General features: G+C 44.7%; 1 protein-coding gene across 1 annotated transcript in view; it reads left to right on the forward strand.

Moving 5' to 3' along the window:
* The window catches only part of DOP1B (DOP1 leucine zipper like protein B), a 71,589-nt gene that overhangs the window by 37,132 nt on the left and 16,477 nt on the right, over positions 1-17,980 (forward strand). Inside the window, exons 11-26 of the mRNA XM_075263427.1 lie at positions 413-532; positions 637-736; positions 1,169-1,360; positions 1,651-2,293; positions 3,728-3,999; positions 4,146-4,298; positions 5,824-5,924; positions 6,002-6,192; positions 7,532-9,134; positions 10,449-10,560; positions 10,832-11,017; positions 12,442-12,567; positions 13,476-13,610; positions 13,699-13,754; positions 15,222-15,326; positions 16,509-16,575. Coding sequence (XP_075119528.1) covers positions 413-532; positions 637-736; positions 1,169-1,360; positions 1,651-2,293; positions 3,728-3,999; positions 4,146-4,298; positions 5,824-5,924; positions 6,002-6,192; positions 7,532-9,134; positions 10,449-10,560; positions 10,832-11,017; positions 12,442-12,567; positions 13,476-13,610; positions 13,699-13,754; positions 15,222-15,326; positions 16,509-16,575 — 4,162 coding nt within the window. The remainder of the gene's footprint in view (positions 1-412; positions 533-636; positions 737-1,168; positions 1,361-1,650; positions 2,294-3,727; positions 4,000-4,145; positions 4,299-5,823; positions 5,925-6,001; positions 6,193-7,531; positions 9,135-10,448; positions 10,561-10,831; positions 11,018-12,441; positions 12,568-13,475; positions 13,611-13,698; positions 13,755-15,221; positions 15,327-16,508; positions 16,576-17,980) is intronic.

Below are 17,980 nucleotides of genomic sequence, written 5' to 3' on the forward strand. Positions count from 1 at the left end.
ATGGGAGAAAACCCTTAGGGGCCCCCAAGGCTCCTGGATCGGAGAGTGACCGCATCCTGTGCACCCCTCATGTATCCACATCTACTATCACTGACTAATATGGTGTAGGATATATCCAGGGTCTGTTCACACACAGGACTTTGCCGCGGTTTTCGGCCCAGTATGTCTTGGCACATTTCAGATCAGCTCTGCCACTGACTAATGTCGCCATAGGGGGCAGCGTTCCCATAGGCTGTTATGGAAGTCCCAGTCAGAGGGTGAAATTCCAAAAAAATACAAAGTATCTCCAGTCCATGGATTAGTATAACTTACCTTTATAGTAAACCCCTTTAAAGCCCTGACCTGATTGGTTGTCGTGGCCATCTGCTCTGTTTTTTTTTGGCGCCGTTTTTGATTTGTCCCTGTTTTCCAGCGCGATTAAAGAGAATAAGAACGCCTCTGAAATCGTGAAGACGGTGAATCTCCTTATCACCTCGCTCAGCTCCGACTTCCTGTGGGATTACATGACATTGTGCTTCGAGCACAGCTTCAGGTATGGCTGCCACGTCAGAGCCAAGCATACATGCTGGGACTTGTAGTCCCCCAATACAAATGTGTCATCCACTGGAAATGAACCAGACATTACTCTCTTTACAGACAAAAAGGAGACCCCGGTGACCCCAAGTATGTAGGACGATCCCCTTGTGTGTCTGAGGTCTGCACTCTCTTGGTCTTCCTTCTGGACGTCATTCCTCTGGTAAGGGCAAACACAAACCTTAAAGGGGTTTCCACTATTATGGGTAATATTGACTGCCGGTGGTCATTAAAGGGGTTGTCCTGTTATGGACACTTAAGGACAGGGTATAAGTGTCTGATCACTGGGGTGAGCACAATGGCCTCTTCACTGTACTGTATACCAATCACAGTGCCATAAACTATATAGTGGCTGTTCTTGGTATTGCAGCTCAGTCCCATCTAATGGACTTGGTTGGTGGGATTTGACCGTTTTTTTTTATTTTTCCCGTTTCCTTTCTGTATGAACAATATTTTATATATTTGTATTGAGTATTATTTTTGAAAACTAAAAAAAAAAACACCCAAAAGGCCGATTTCTTGTGTTTTTCTTTTATACACTTCTTCCTTGTATTTGTCAATGAGTTATTATCTGTAATTTTTTTTCCCTTGTTAGGAGCTTTACTCTGAAGTCCAGACGCAGTACTTACCACAGATGCTCAGCTACATGGCGCAGTCTCTGTCTGAGAACATGGACACCCTCAGCCTCCCGGAACTGACCCAGGCCCTGAAAACTTGCTTCAAAGTCCTGAGTAAAGTACAGATGCCTCCGGCTTACCTGGATATGGAATCCGTGAGCGCAGACAGTGTAAGCCTCTAGTATAATGAGATGGATATTACTGCTTATCATGGGGCCCTTAAAGGGGTTGTCTAGGCCATAATGTTATCGTTTAGTAAGGCTGCTACGTAAAAAACAAGTAGTCAGCTGAAAATTACAACTCAGCCCACAAAAAACAAGCCCTCATACAAGATATTCCGATTTTCTTTCCCCCTACCAACCAATATATCCATCTGCTCGGCTTCTACTGCTCTAGATTGTGACAGGTTCCTTTTAACCTCTTATTCTTAGCACATTAACCAATCGCCCTCTTATTGTAGAGCCCATCCAAGGAGTCATTAAAACTAAAAACCAACAGTGAAAGCGAGGTGGAGATGGGAGAAGAGCCGATATTTCCTCCATTAAAGTCAGAAGACAGCGGGATTGGCTTGAGCGCTTCATCCCCGGAGTTGGCTGGATACTTGCGAATGCCCAAAGTGTCCCCAGAAAAGGGTGACGTGTGGAAGAAGGGGGGCAGCGTACAGAAGACCCTGCAATGTATACAGGACCTAGTGGCCAATTTCGCCAGCAAGCATCTGTTTGGCTTACAGTTGCAACCACAGGGCGATGGAGCCGGCGATAGGCTTGTAAAGAGGAAGGGTCACTGGGAGCCCAAAACGATCACCGTGCCGCAGTTCAAGCAGATGCTGACAGATTTCTTTACTCCGCGCCCTCCGGTATTGAAACAGAAAAATGATAAGGTTGAATATTCCCCGTCTCGCAGCCCAAGTAAGAGAGTTAATAAGGGGTCGGATGAGGAGTGGGACATTGACCACTACATCCAGAACATGGGGCAGATGTCCGAAGACTGCAGGGAGGCCTTTGCCGCGGCCTGCCACTTCCTGCTGGATTGTGCCACCTTCCCTGTCTATCTGTCAGAAGAAGAGATGGAGCAGCTATACTCCTCTCTGTTCCAAGTACCCGGTAAGGGGGGGTTACATCCTATGTCCTTTGCATTGATTTTGTACCTTTGCAAAAATGACCATGAATATAAAAAAAAAAAAAAAAAAAAACTATACTTGCCTCTCCCTGGGCCTCTGTTTGTAGTAGTGGCAGGTCCAGACTTCAGTTTACAGGTCCCCAGGCTGTATACGGGATACACTTCTGTCATTAGCTGGGGGGCCTGTATGCAGAAGGCTGCAGTTGCCATTAATGGTAATGGATTCCTGTGAAGAGGCAAGTAAGTTGATATGTTCATAGCCCCTTCAGCAGGTCTTCTGTTGTGGAGTGTGTACAACTCCTGCACATAGCTGGCTTTCCTGTTGCATCTAGCATATACCTAACAGCTCGATTCTTCTGGCTATGTGAGCAGTAAACATTAGCAGCAGAGAGAGTGACAAGGTTGTATACAACAGATCAGATTGTAGGGAGCTGGGAAGCATCCAAGTTTGCAGGGAGGGCAGATCACACAGGGTGTAGAGAGGGAGGAAAGCAGGCACAAGGCAGGTCTGCAAGAGGAGCAGTTAAAGGGATTCTACCATTAAAATCACATTTTTTGTCGATCACACGTAGGAATAGCCTTAAGAAAGGCTATTCTTGTCCTCCCTTTAGATGTCTTCTCTGCGACACTGTTCGGTAGAAATCCCGGTTTTCATCTGTATGCAAATGAGTTCTCTCGCAGCACTGGGGGCAGGCCCAGTCAGCTCTGCCCGAGGCCTAGAAGTTTGAACCCAGCTCTGGAAGAAGATGCGTGAAGAGGCCATTCCTGGAGAAGATGGAGGCGGCGCTGGAGTGTTCTCTTGCAGCATTGGGGATGCCCCCAGTGCTGTTTGAGTGCTGAGGCCCGCCCCCAGTGCTGCGAGAGAACTCCTTTGCATACCGAGAAAAAACGGGATTTATTTCTGAACAGTGGCGCGGAGAAGATATCTAAAGGTAGGAGAAGAATAGCCTTTCTTAAGGCTATTCCTACGTGTGAAATTTGTTTTTAATGGTAGAAATCCTTTAAATAATAAAGTCTGTGTACTGATGCAGAGAAAACCACACCCATGACTCTGAAGGGGGGGAGGGGGAATTACACTCTCCTCAGCCTCAGTGTCAGTCAGCACAGTAGAGAGAAAATTCCTCGAGGTCTGAAGAAGGTAAAGCAGCCCTGCTGACACATGACAGCTAGTGACGGCAGCATCCCGGACACACAAATCTGACATCCAGGATGTATTACTGGGAGACATACAACCGCACGAGAAAAATCTGATACTAGAAACAAGTTGCAAGCACCATATCAAGGAGTCTGACAATGAAGTTTGCATTTGGAAACGTGGTGCGACTTATTTTTAATTTGACGTAACCACTTTGTAAAAAATCATTATCATGTCAAAACCTATAACTCTGTATACTCTGTATCCCTGCCATGTGTACCAGGATCCAGCGATGCCGGCTTCCCCTTGTGGTTCAAGTCCCTGATGACGGTGTGCTGTTGTGTGAAGGATTGTTACACTCAGAACGTGGCCATTTCCACTCTTTTGGAAGTTGTTAATCATTCCCAGTCCCTTTCGCTGGTCATGGAAGACAGAATGAAGCGCTCGAAAGTGGCCGGCTACAGCGCCATCTTTGGCAAACTGCAGATGGTCACAGTCCCTCCTGTCTCTCCGGGGGTACTAAAACTTATTGCAGAAAAGACGGACTTCTACCCCGTAAGTGTGCTTAGGAAAACTAATCTATACTACTCCATCATGAATGTCTGTACACATTTTAGTAGCCAATTTTATTGGGTAAGCCAAAAAAAAGCAACTTTGCAAATAATTTTAAGACTTTTTTTGTGCTTCTACTTCTTCACCAGAGAGTGGCGCACGTGCTGTGGAACCAGCTGAACATGGAGACCCGAGAACATCACATCACCTGCGTGGAGCTCTTCTACAGACTGCACTGCCTGGCACCGTCTGCTAATATCTGCGAAGAGATCATCTGCCAGACTTTGCTGGACAATGATAAGGTAGGCAGGCCTGTGCGCCGGAGCGGTTGTAGCCGAGCCCTGTTTGCCATTTGGCACAACTCCATAGGATACCACAATGTGCTTTTGTGGTTTGCACAGACCTGCAGGTAAATTTACTCTTCTGTTTTAACATGAATGCAAGTGCCAGCTAAAGATTGGGACCGATTTTTGCACGGATTAATTTTTTTTAAATCAGATCGTTTTTATTACAAATTCCGTAACCGTACAATTTCCACTTTTTATACTCAAAACTCGTATGCATAAGAAAAAAGCAACCATGAGCGTAACAATGCAAGCTCTACTTATCATAGACATAGAAATACATCAGCAGCAGGCCTTGGTCTAATACAGACAGTAATGTACCATATACAGGAGTATTGCAGTATATGGTAGAGGATCAAGTGATCCAAGGTTCAATCCCTTTGTGGCACTGTTCAACAAAATTATAATTACCGTATATACTCAAATCTAAGCCGAGGCCCCTAATTTTACAAAAAAAAACTAGGAAAACTTATTGACTCGAGTATAAGCCGAGGGGGGAAATGCAGCAGCTACTGGAAAATATCAAAAATTAAAATGGTCGGAGTTTTTGGGTGCAGTAGATGCTGGGGAAGGGGAGGGGGTGTTTTGGTTGTCTGTCTGACCCTTCCCTGAGCTTGAGGACTGAGTTTTTTTTCCCCCACGTGGAATTCAGCCTGGCTGACTATAAGGTATCTGCAGTGCTCCTATTAACCCCTTCCCGATGGAACAGGAGCACTGCAGATCCCTTATATTAAATAGACCGGGCGCTGTCAGACACAGGGATACCTAATGTGTATGTGTGTCACAGTAATTCTCTACTTTTATATGTATTCTAGGGAAAGAAGGGATTTACAACTTTTGTTTTATTTTTTATTATTTTTTTATTTTTATTTTTTTTTCCACTATATGGGAGATTCTATACATTTATACATTACTATTGCGGCTGGTCGTAGACCCCCCCCGAAAAAAAAAATATATATTTTTTTTTTTTTTTGCTTGACTAGTATAAGCTGAGCGGGGCTTTTCCAGCACAAAAACTGTGCTGAAAAACAAAGTTAATTAAAGTTCACATTTCAAAAATAAATAAAAAATAAACTGGTCTGCTCGAGTCCAAACTAACCAAAAAGTAATGTTATATGTCCCATACGATGGTGAACGCTGTAAAAAATAACAACAAAACACAAATTGTGGTGTTTTGACTCTTTCCCCCCACCCCCACCCCCCCAAAAAAAAAGTTGTTTGTAGTAGAACATGGTACCAATAAAAACTACAACTTGCCCCGCCAAAAAAGGGCCCTCACATAGCTCTGTCAACTGCTGCTTCTGGCCGTAGATCTAGTATATGGCTTCCAGCAGCTGAAAGAGCTGATCAGCATGGGGCCCGGGTGTTAGACGCGATCAGTGTGATACTGATGACCTACCTTCAGGTCCTTGACAACCCTTGGTCCTGAGTCCTTAAAGGGTTAATGATCTGCTGATCTCAGAGCCTGTTTTTCCCATTGCAGGTGATCAGACTGGAGGCGCTGTTCCGGTTCTCAGTGATTTGGCACCTGACGAGGGAGATACAGGGCAGCCGTGTGACATCCCATAACAGATCCTTCGATAGGTAATATCACCTTATGGAAGGTATTACTTTTGTGTTCTGCTCTGACCTCTGCTTTACTTGGCTCTTGCTCGTTGCAGGTCTCTCTTTGTGGTCCTGGACAGTCTGAATTGCACAGACGGTGCCATCGGTGCAGCCGCTCAGGGCTGGTTGGTACGGGCGCTGTCGTTAAATGATGTCGCCCGGATCCTAGAACCCGTCCTGTTACTTCTGCTCCATCCCAAGACCCAGAGAACTTCTATCCAGTGTATTAAACAGAAAAACTCCTCAGGTACAGCACACTTATCACTATGTGCCCTCTTAAAGGGGTATTCTCATCTAGTCATGGCAGTATCGCTAGGATAAGTCATCGTGTTACCCAAATTAAAGGGGTTATCCAGCTTAAAAAAAGAATGTGATGAGTCTGTGGATAAACTACATTTCCCATGATTCATCTGCCTACCCTCTCTGTACCTCTCCCTTCTCCAATAACAGGTAATAAATCACTCCCACATCTCAGGTTACATGCTGTTGTGATGTTTCATTTGCTGGCTGCACTGCTCACAGGGAAGAGTAGTGAGCTTGTAAATGAAACACCACAGATGAGGTCAATGACCTGAAAATATATCAGATAAATAGTGCTTAATTTGAATAGGATATATATTAGGAAGTGTTATGTATTGATGCTTCCTGTTATTTGGCCAATTTTTTTTTTTTTTTTTTTTTTTTTTAAACTGGATAACCCCTCTAAAGAGTTTTTTCAGGACTGATATATTGATGATTAGTTCTTATTATCAGTAGGGGTCCAACACCCAGGACCCCAAACAGTCATCTGGTTGAAGAGGCCACAGTGTTTGGGTGTGTGCTGCTGCTTCTTAATACTAGGCACAGCGCTGTACATAGCCTAGGGGCCATGCTTGGTATTGCAGATCAGCGCCTTTCACTTGAATTCTATGTAAGGGGGATAAAACAGTGCAAATGTTCTCCCTTAGAGTGGTACGAAACAATAAAGAATACAGGTGGACCCCCACCCTACTTCTTCTTTTGAGGTTGTACTATCAAGAAGGCAACGCTATAGCACATTTTTCAGTATCTGACTAGTCCAGTGTCCTGGAATGGTTCTACCAACCAGTCGTGTAGAACTGGCTGCACCCTTGACTTACCAATCCATGCTCCGGCCAGTGGACCATTCAGCCTTCATTGGGCCCCATGTGAGACGCGATGACATAATGTGTGGCACTGGGATCCCCTAGAGGCTGAAGAGGAAGTGAAAAACTGCTGTGGGCAGGAGTGGGGTCTGGTAAGTTAAAGGTTGCCCAGGATAAACGTCTTGTGGTAAGAAGACTGGGAAAGGTATCTCCCATGTTGTATGGTCCTTCTGCTCCTCTGGTTTTGTTCCAGCAGAAGTCCTCACCGCACATGACCACTTAGGCCACTCAGCATCCTAAGGACATCACTGGTCATGGATGAGAATGACTTCTCGGTTCCTTTCCTTAGGCTGCTGAGTGACCTCAGCGGTCACATGCGTGGAATAAGAAATTCTGGGAGACAGGTGGGGTTGGGACCTCCAGTAATTTATTGCATTGTGCAAACCTCCTTAAGTGTAATATTTATCCTTGTCTTCTATACAGAAGAGATCAGCTATTGGTGCAGACGGAAAAGATCTTCCTTAAAGGACAATGGGGGTGGTCTTGAATATCATGAGAGCAATTCAGATGAGATTCTCCCTCAGTTTAACACGGTTGACCGAGAGGCCATCTGGGCAGAGGTGGAAAAGGATCCCGAAAAGATGAAAAACGAGCTGACCGATCACCATTTTTCTGAGACTGCTGAACCTCCATTTGGCGAGAACGATGACCAGGAGGAGGACAGCGAGCACACAGAATCTGCTGACACCAGCGTCGGGCAAAGCGCCAGTGAAAACACTTCTTCTTTTAACCCAAGCTCTGTAGACTCCAGTATGGACCATCGTTGGAGTAACAGCGACAACATTGATGGCCAAGGGTCATCTAGGCCTTTTTGCCAGCCCAATATATCCTGCATGGACGCTCCCAGACCTAGTGCACTGCTAAATTTGGTACGTACAGAGTCTGATGTCACGCAGACCTCAGAGTCACTTTCTAGTGATGATGAAGCAGATCTGGAGCTTCAGGCCATTCGGACCACCAAACTTCTCAAGCAACAAAAGGAGAAGGAGGAATTGATCGAAGCTCTCTTCAAGCACATCCTCCTATACCTGCAGCCTTACGACTCCAAAAGGGTATTATATGCTTTTTCAGTGTTGGAGGCTGTCCTAAAAACCAACCCTAAAGAGTTTATCGAAGCTGTAGCCAGCACCAGTATGGACACCAGCTCCACCGCGCACCTCAACTTAATATACAACCTTCTTGCCCGCCACCAAGAAGCCCTGGTTGGACAAAGTTTCTATGGAAAGCTCCAGACTCAGTCTCCATCCATGTGTCCTCATTCCCTTCTGATTGAACTTCTGACCTACCTATGCCTTAGTTTTTTGCGTTCTTATTACCCGTGCTACCTGAAAGTGAGTCACAGGGATGTCCTTGGCAATCGGGACGTCCAAGTGAAGAGCGTAGAAGTTCTCATCAGAGTCATGTCGCAACTGGCCGCTATAGCCAAAAATTCGGAAGGGAAGAACGCCGACTTCATACACCACTTACTAGACAGGTGTAAAGTTCAAGAGTTTGTTCTTTTGTCCTTGTCAGCTTCCATGTATACCAGTCAGAAGAAGTATGAACTGGTGTCTCATGGCGGCAACAAAGACATGGCCGACGAAGGCTTGTTTGAGGAAAGCGTCATTAATTTTGGTCAAGACCAGATTTGGAGTGAGCATCCTCTGCAGATCGAGCTTTTGAAGCTTCTTCAGGTTTTGATTGTTCTGGAGCATCACTTGCGGCAACTACAAGAAGATCAGGATTCTCCAGTAGACCTCTCTAAGGAATGGCATCGGGGACTGAACTTCCAGCAGTCTATTAACGCCATGCAGTATGTGCAATCACACGCAATAACTTCACAAGGATTGTTCGTGTCTGCCGTTGTGAGGGCGTTACGCCCGGAGTACGGCTATGGGATGCACCCTCCGTGGGTGGCTCTGGTCACATCATCTCTGCCTTATTTTGGTAAATCTTTAGGACTGACTGTCGCACCTTTCATTGCCCAAATATGTAAAAATTTAGATGAACTTGTGAAGCAATACGAGAATGAATCCGTTAAAATAAGGTAAGGTAAAAAAAAATATGATGGGTTATAATAAACTATATCTTAATTGTATTCAGTCCCTTTGAAGATCAAAGGGATTTAGATAGATGGAAAGATGCGAGGTTGGTTGGTCAGATGGATGTATAGTTGGGTGGAGGAATCCTGTATAGATGGGAGGTTGGTTGGATGGATGGGTGTATAGTTGGGTGGAGGAATCCTGTATAGATGGGAGGTTGGTTGGATAGATGGGTGTATAGTTGGGTGGAGGAATCCTGTATAGATGGGAGGTTGGTCGGATGGATGGGTGTATAGTTGGGTGGAGGAATCCTGTATAGATGGGAGGTTGGTTGGATGGATGGGTGTATAGTTGGGTGCAGGAATCCTGTATAGATTGGAGGTTGGTTGGATGGATGGGTGTATAGTTGGGTACAGGAATCCTGTATAGATGGGAGGTTGGTTGGATGGATGGGTGTATAGTTGGGTGGAGGAATCCTGTATAGATGGGAGGTTGGTTATTGGATGGGTGTATAGTTGAGTCGGAGAATCCTTTATAGATTGGTGGATGTGATGTATAGTTGGGTGAGAGAATTATGTATAGTTGGTTGAATGTATAGGTGCTTGGAAGAATCATGTATAGATGGGTGGTTTGTCGGATGGATGTATAGTTGGGTGAAAGAATTGTGTATAGATGAGTGGTTGGTCAAATTGATGTATAATTGGGTGGGAGAATCATGTATAGATGGGTTGTTGGATAGATGTATAGTTGGAGTTGGATGGGAGAATCATATATAAATGGGTGATTGGTCAGATGGTGTTGTGTCTATATGATGCCACTCTTGTTGTCTGGAGCGAGGTGGGTGTATTCCTCCTTCTCTCCATCTCCCCTGATGAAGGTGTTCGCCTTGGGCACATGAAAGTCATACTGTTTCTTCATGAACTGCCTGATCTGCAGCTTGATGTTTTTGATATCAACAATAAAAAACAGAGTGTTATTGTCTTCAGCCTTCTTAATGGTCGACTCAGTGGTCCGAGGGAACTTAATGATGGCATTATAATGGTCAGGCTTGCTTCCTTCTTTGCTTTCGGAGCCATCTTGGGGAGGGGAAAGCATGAATGATATATTGGTAAGGGGTAAGTGGGTGGATATACTGATGAATGCCAAGATGTGAGTAGTTAGGTAGATGCGAGAAGAGGTATGTGGAGGTATATATGGATTAATGGATGGATATATAGGTGGGTGGAAGGATTGAGGGTAAGTGAATATTTGGATGGATATGTACAAGACATGTAGAAAGCATTGACAATGAAAATCTCATAGTAGATTTTTACCGACAGTACGGCTTGCAAAAGAGAGAACGTTTCCCCAGATTACCCCCTCACCCTTTTGGAGGGACTCACCACTATTGGCCATTTTTGCCTCCTGGATCATCCTGCTCTGACCAAGAAGGTATGGGATTTTTTTGGTGGTGTTCCTATTGCTGTTCTTCCCACTATTGGTCTGTGATCTTCTAATTATATCTGTCCTAATATTCTCGCTGTCCTCACTGGTGTCATGCCTTGTGTACAGGTCACTGTCCCCCACAAGAGCAGCACACTCTTCTCCTGCTGCTGTCCTCATTCGTATGTTGGCTGTAGGGTATTCTATCTCCACGAAAGTCACCAGAGAAATAACGTACCCACCATATGATAAGATTCCCGTTTTATTTTTCTTGCCTCAGTTATCTTCTTCGGATCCGGCTAATCTTAAGAACGCTCGCCTTGCTCTACTGGAAGAACTGCCGCGTATTGTAAACAGCTTATCTCTACTGTGGAGCGTCATTACCAGGCAAGAGCGGGAGAGAAGACCCTCCGATCTACTGGGGACAATAAAAGGATCGTCCTCTGTCTATTTCAAAACCACAAAAGTAAGAAATAAGATCTACCCTACTTAATATTGCCATCATCCTGCCTTGTTAGGGGATCGCCTCATATGAAAAAGCACAATGTCAGTCAGCTGCTTCTAAGGCCAGCAGGATATTCTCATGTATTAGGAGGGTAGAGACTCCTATAGACATATATATATATATATATATATATATATATATATATATATATATATATATATATATATATATATATATATATATATAATATATATATATATGGTCCATACAAGAAATTTGGGGAAAATCCCCTCAAAATACAAGGGGGGGCACCCCCTCTGGTAGGAGAAAAAAAGGTTTAATCTTAAGAGCTGACAAGGCTTCTTTACTGCAAGGACTATGAATCTGTGGTATAGCCTACCCAGGATCTGGTTATATACTGTAAAGACTGTAAATATGTGGAATAGCCTACCAAGGAGCTGGCTCTATACTGTAAGGACTGTCAGTCTGTGGAATAGTCTAACCTAGGAAATGGTTCTTTACCGTAAGGACTGTGAATCTGTGGAATCGCCTACAGTATAGAACCAGCTCCTGGATAAGCTATTCCACAGCTTCACCACCCTTATTTTATAGAACCAGCTCCTGGGTAGGTTATTCCTCAGATGTACAGTCCTTGCAGTATAGGACCAGCTCCTGGGGTAGACTATTCCACAAATCCACAATATTTTGAGAATAAAACTAGCTCCTGGGTAAAGACTGTAAATTTGTAGAATAGCCTACCTCAAGAGCTGGTTCTATACTAGAAGGACTGTAGATCTGTGGAATAGCCTACCGCAGGAGCTGGTTCTATACTAGAAGGACTGTAGATCTGTGGAATAGCCTACCGCAGGAGCTGGTTCTATACTAGAAGGACTGTAAATCTGTGGAATAGCCTACCACAGGAGCTGGTCACAGCTGCCAGCTTCAAAAAAGGATCAGATGCCTTAGGAGAGCAAAATAGCATTAATGTTCATGGTGATTTATAAAATGTTCTGCTCATTCCCATACCCTGGTTGAATTCGATGGACATTTGTCTTTTTTTCAACCGTACTATGTAACTATCCCTGTCTTCTAAAGTGATGACATATCGCTAGGATATGCCATCACTTTATGACTGGTGGGGTCTAAACTCTGGAACCCCCTCAAACTTAAGAATGCGTGGACTACAGATATTTTGGTCATGTATCCCCTTCACTTTTTTTCTCTGCTGGCGCCCTGGCGCTTGTTCAGTGCACAGAAATACAGTATAAGAGAAGCCACATGGTTGACAGCACCGCTGTGCAAGGTAAAGCCATCAGGCTCTGTCCTGTACCGGAAGGTTTTCTGGTTCCTTCTGAGGGCTATCTGCCAATAAAAATCTAAAACCTATGGCTGCAAAAAATTAACTGAGCAGCTGTATCTTAATAGAATTATTTCTTGCCTTGCAGACGCTGAAGCAGAAGATCTTAGAATTCCTCAACCCACTGACGGCACATCTTGGGGTGCAGCTCATTGCGGCGGTCGCTGCTGTATGGAGAAGAAAGAGGTTCAACAAGGCCCAGAGCAAAGCCAAAGTAAGAGCCTGCATTATGTGGCACCCTGGAGTAAGGATTTCTTTATTAATGAGAATAATATGAATACGAATAAAAATAATACTTGTACATTCCCTGCACTAGTCAAGCTTTATTAACAATGTTCACCCCGATCCTCCGGAGCCCTGTTTATTACCTGTGTGGAGGGCTGCTGGGGAGGCCTGAACTCTCGTTCTTCTGTCTTCCCTGCTGACATTGCAACTTCAGTCACACGACCGACTTAACTTTACTTAATAGGCCTGTAGCCCTAGTAGAGGAGAAGATCACAAAACACTAGAAAGCTGACAATGCACTGAATCACAAGTGTTATTACTCCCCAGATGCGGTTGTCAGAAGGACCTGGTTCTGCCAATCTCCTTGACCCTTGTCTGCTCTCAGTTCTCTAACAATTCTGCCTTGACCTGAAGACATAATTGACCTGAGACAGACTGGTTATGTTTCTTGAGTCTTTGGAGATCCAAGTGCTTTTACAGCCACCAGAACTTTCTGTATGGTGGACTATTCCGCACAGGCTCCCCCCCCCCAGGATGGACGAGGGTCACATAAACTCCTATTACAGTCAACGCTGATGATCAGACAACTCCTGTCCCACAGTTATAATGTAGGAGATGACCACGTCTCCTTGAGCTAAATATAGAGGAGACGATAGTGATAGTGTAACTCCAGCAGGAAAAGATGGTACTGCCTTTGTAAAAATCATGGAATCGAGGCATAGGGAAATAAGGAGGTGGAAAACTAAAAACCAAAAGTCAAGTTGATGTCTTTTTGGAAGCAAATAGGAGGGTGCAGTGCAAGAAATAAGATCAGTATACATAAAAGAAGGGCAGAGTAGGATATACCCCAAAACACCAGCCAGAAACATTGAAATTGTCATCCTCTTGTCCTTGTAGATTATACCGGTGCCCAGCGAGGCTCAGCTGACCCTAGTAGACCTGGTGTGCGCTCTCAAGACACTGAAGACCGACACTATTTTGCAGCTTGTGAAGGAGGTGGTGAAGAAGCCTCCTCAGATAAAAGGAGATGAGGTATTGGTTGGACACGCTGTAGCGTCTTCACATTTGCATGACAACTCCCACCATCTTTATTAATTGTGTTTTTCCCTGCTTTCTTTAGAAGGCATCACTAGTTGATATCCCGATGCTTCAGTTCAGCTTTGCGTTTATACAAAGGTAAGCATCATAGGAAACCATCAACATGCCCAGGTCCAAATCCTATCAACAGGAGGCCAGACCAGGCCACACATCATGGCAGAGGTCACTTCGTGGTCTTGTCCAATCCAAGTGTGTATAGCCAACAGGAAACTTAGTTGGTGTCTCCTGGGTGAATGGATCCCTATATACACTCACCGGCCACTTTATTAGGTACACCATGCTAGTAACGGGTTGGACCCCCTTTTGCCTTCAGAACTGCCTCAATTCTTCGTGGCATAGATTCAACAAGGTGCTGGAAGCATTCCTCAGAGATTTTGGTCCATATTGACATGATGGCATCACACAGTTGCCGCAGATTTGTCGGCTGCACATCCATGATGCGAATCTCCCGTTCCACCACATCCCAAAGATGCTCTATTGGATTGAGATCTGGTGACTGTGGAGGCCATTGGAGTACAGTGAACTCATTGTCATGTTCAAGAAACCAGTCTGAGATGATTCCAGCTTTATGACATGGCATTGCATTATCCTGCTGAAAGTAGCCATCAGATGTTGGGTACATTGTGGTCATAAAGGGATGGACATGGTCAGCAACAATACTCAGGTAGGCTTTGGCGTTGCAACGATGCTCAATTGGTACCAAGGGGCCCAAAGAGTGCCAAGAAAATATTCCCCACACCATGACACCACCACCACCAGCCTGAACCGTTGATACAAGGCAGGATGGATCCATGCTTTCATGTTGTTGACGCCAAATTCTGACCCTACCATCCGAATGTCGCAGCAGAAATCGAGACTCATCAGACCAGGCAACGTTTTTCCAATCTTCAATTGTCCAATTTCGATGAGCTTGTGCAAATTGTAGCCTCAGTTTCCTGTTCTTAGCTGAAAGGAGTGGCACCCGGTGTGGTCTTCTGCTGCTGTAGCCCATCTGCCTCAAAGTTCGACGTACTGTGCGTTCAGAGATGCTCTTCTGGCTACCTTGGTTGTAACGGGTGGCTATTTGAGTCACTGTTGCCTTTCTATCAGCTCGAACCAGTCTGGCCATTCTCCTCTTACCTCTGGCATCAACAACGCATTTCCGCGCACAGAACTGACGCTCACTGGATGTTTTTTCTTTTTCGGACCATTCTCTGTAAACCCTAGAGATGGTTGTGCGTGAAAATCCCAGTAGATCAGCAGTTTCTGAAATACTCAGACCAGCCCTTCTGGCACCAACAACCATGCCACGTTCAAAGGGACTCAAATCACCTTTCTTCCCCATACTGATGCTCGGTTTGAACTGCAGGAGATTGTCTTGACCATGTCTACATGCCTAAATGCACTGAGTTGCCGCCATGTGATTGGCTGATTAGAAATTAAGTGTTAACGAGCAGTTGGACAGGTGTACCTAATAAAGTGGCAGGTGAGTGTATATGTCACCTATGCATAAGGCTCAAATGTGATGTGAACAGAGCCTTACAGTGTCTTTTCTTATATTTCCAGGCTTTCACCATCTGAAATGCAGGAAAACTTCCAGTCCTTGCTGATCCTGTTGAAAGAATGTGTCCCATTAAATCTGGCTCCTCCGGGATTCTTCCTGCTCTTGAGGTAACATTGTCACTCTAAATTAAAGTATCACTTTGTGATCATTACTAGTTTACACAAAGACCAGACATGTTAGCCGAGATTATTCTATCTGTCTACAGGTCACCCACATCCCACACTCCTTAGACCCCATGCATTCGAGTTGGGGGTCTGAGTTTATCTCGGAATGCAGTTGAATGTCATCCGAGTGCAATCCATGATGGATTCATGTCTGGGGGGCTTCTGTGATAAACTCAGCCCCCTTTGTCTTGTGCATGGGGCATTATCCTTAGAATAGGCCATAAATATCTGATGTTTGGATGGCCATTAAGGGAGAGGAGGAGGCCGAGAGATTTGTGGGCCAGGTGCTGGTTTCGAGCACATGACATATGGTTGGAATAAGCCTAGAACCCCTGGGTTTGTTGCCTAAAAACACCGGAGGAAGTAAATACTCACCGACTCCTTGGAGAACTCCTTTAAGTCCTGCCCCTACTCACCTGGCAATGCCCACCATTCCCACCTCTTGCCTGGCCGGGACAGTGCATGTGTATAGACAAGTCAGGTGAGATAGCCATACAGTGTACGGCCAGCTTTCCAGTGTGGTGATAGTTTATGGGCGCTGCCTCTTAGCTGTGTAATAAAACACACATATTGTGTGCGAGTCTGTTGTGTCCAATTCTATCAGCGTCTTATCATGTAGGATAAGAATTCACCTTGAAGGAATACCTGTATTTACTATGTGTTCTGTATGACTAAGCTACACGTGAATATATGTGCATGTATATTATATGTGTGGGAGTAAAAACCATGTGGACAGATCAGATGTCCTGTATGTCCTAAGCCGGCAGCTGAACTCCTCAAAAAGTTTCAGAGCCTATAGGTGGGGGTCTCATCAGAAGGGCAGGGGTCCAGGAATACTGAAGCAAAACCAGATTAAGTGGATATTGTCACTCCTTAAGGAGAGGCCACCATATAGGTGTGTGGAGTCTTATAAAGCCATTTTCACTTAATTCTATGGAAGGAATAGGAACTAAGGCTAGGTTGACATCTGCGTTGGAGACTCTGTCTTAGTTTAAAGACTGTAGGGAGCGCACATGAGTATGTCCCACCTATAGCAGTCCTCAGTGTCAGTGGGTGGTGTATATTTGGTATAGCATTACATATAAGCTTGTTATAATGCCTTATGTTGTCCTTGTTTCCGAACAGTATACTGAATGACTTTGTGACCAGAACCCCAAACTTGGACAATAAAAAGGACCAAAAAGATCTGCAGGTAAGAGCGCCATCTGTCTGTCATGTCTCTTGTTTATGAGGGTACTAGCTTTTACCCGCGACTTCGTCTGCGGTGATTTCAGAATTGGGCGGACACAGACGTGTGAAACTGTAAAAGTGTATATGTAGTAATACAGACATTTGTAGTTATTTTTGGAGGCTTTTTATTTTTGTTACTTTCAGCTGGTATATGGTAAAGTAGACATGTACATACTGGATCTTTTTTATGCTCTCCGCTGCAAAACCTTTTTTTTTTTTCTTTTTTTTTTTGTAAACCAGACAGAGTCGGACATGCAGTATTCTGTGTCTAATTTAAAAAAAAAACAACTGTTTTGCGACGGAGAGCATAAAACGCTCACCGCCGTTCATGGCCGGACCCGGTGTGACAGGTTTCCGGCTTCTGCATGCAGAAAATGGAAACCTAATACGGAGTGCTGAACAGTAGTGTGAACCCAGCGTCAGCCGCGCTTAGGGGCGAACTGTATGACAACAGAAGATGGAACCGCAAGAACGGAGAGCAGACGGTGGTGTGAACTGAGTATACGGGAGCCTTGACACAGAGCAAATGCGTGTATTTGTGCAAAATACACGTGTAAAAATAAGACTCCTATTGACTTCAATGACATTTTACAGGCGTGTAAAAAATATCATTGAAGTGAATGGGAGTCTTATTTTGACACGTGTATTTTTACATGTGTATTTTGGCAAAATACACGCGCGTTTACGCCGTGTGAAGGCTCCCTAAGGGGTTTTTTTGCAACCACAATATGGCGGAGCCAGATTAACGGTAGATATAGCATTCTGGGCAATGTGTATTGGTTAGATGAGCTTTTATTGAAATGATAGTCCAAAGTGTGAACCAAAATGGTGGTTTGTTACGTGTGAGTTTGACGTTGAGGGAGTAGGGCAAATAGTTTATTAGTAGACGGGGCATTTTTGGGCGGAATGGTAACTAATATGTATATGCATCACAGTAGTTTGGAGTTTTATATGTGTTGTTGGATTATTTTTTGATTGTTTTCTTTTTTTTTACTTTTTTCTTCGTTCCACTGAGGGGTGTGAACCTGCAATCATTTGATTGCAAGGCTCCATAGACGGCAATCCAAGTGTATTGCCGTCTATGAGAGATTGTGTGCCTTACTATCTGCGCTGTCCATAGCCCAGCCATGATAGTAGTATTGTAAACACAGGCGTGGGAGCATTCAGTATGGAACAGGTCGGCTCATGTGAGGTCAGCAGGCAGGAGCCGGTCTGCAACATTGAAGGTAAGGGGAAGGGGTGTTTGAGGGGGAGGGGGCTCAAGTGTTAATGCCTGCAATCCCAGTCCATTTTAATTGCAGGCAGGAGCAACGGGCCTCCATGTGTAGTGGAAATCTATATGTAAATGTGAGTGAGTGGAGTGAGGG

Source organism: Leptodactylus fuscus, chromosome 2 (genome assembly GCF_031893055.1).
Source record: "Leptodactylus fuscus isolate aLepFus1 chromosome 2, aLepFus1.hap2, whole genome shotgun sequence".
Lineage (NCBI taxonomy): Eukaryota > Metazoa > Chordata > Amphibia > Anura > Leptodactylidae > Leptodactylus > Leptodactylus fuscus.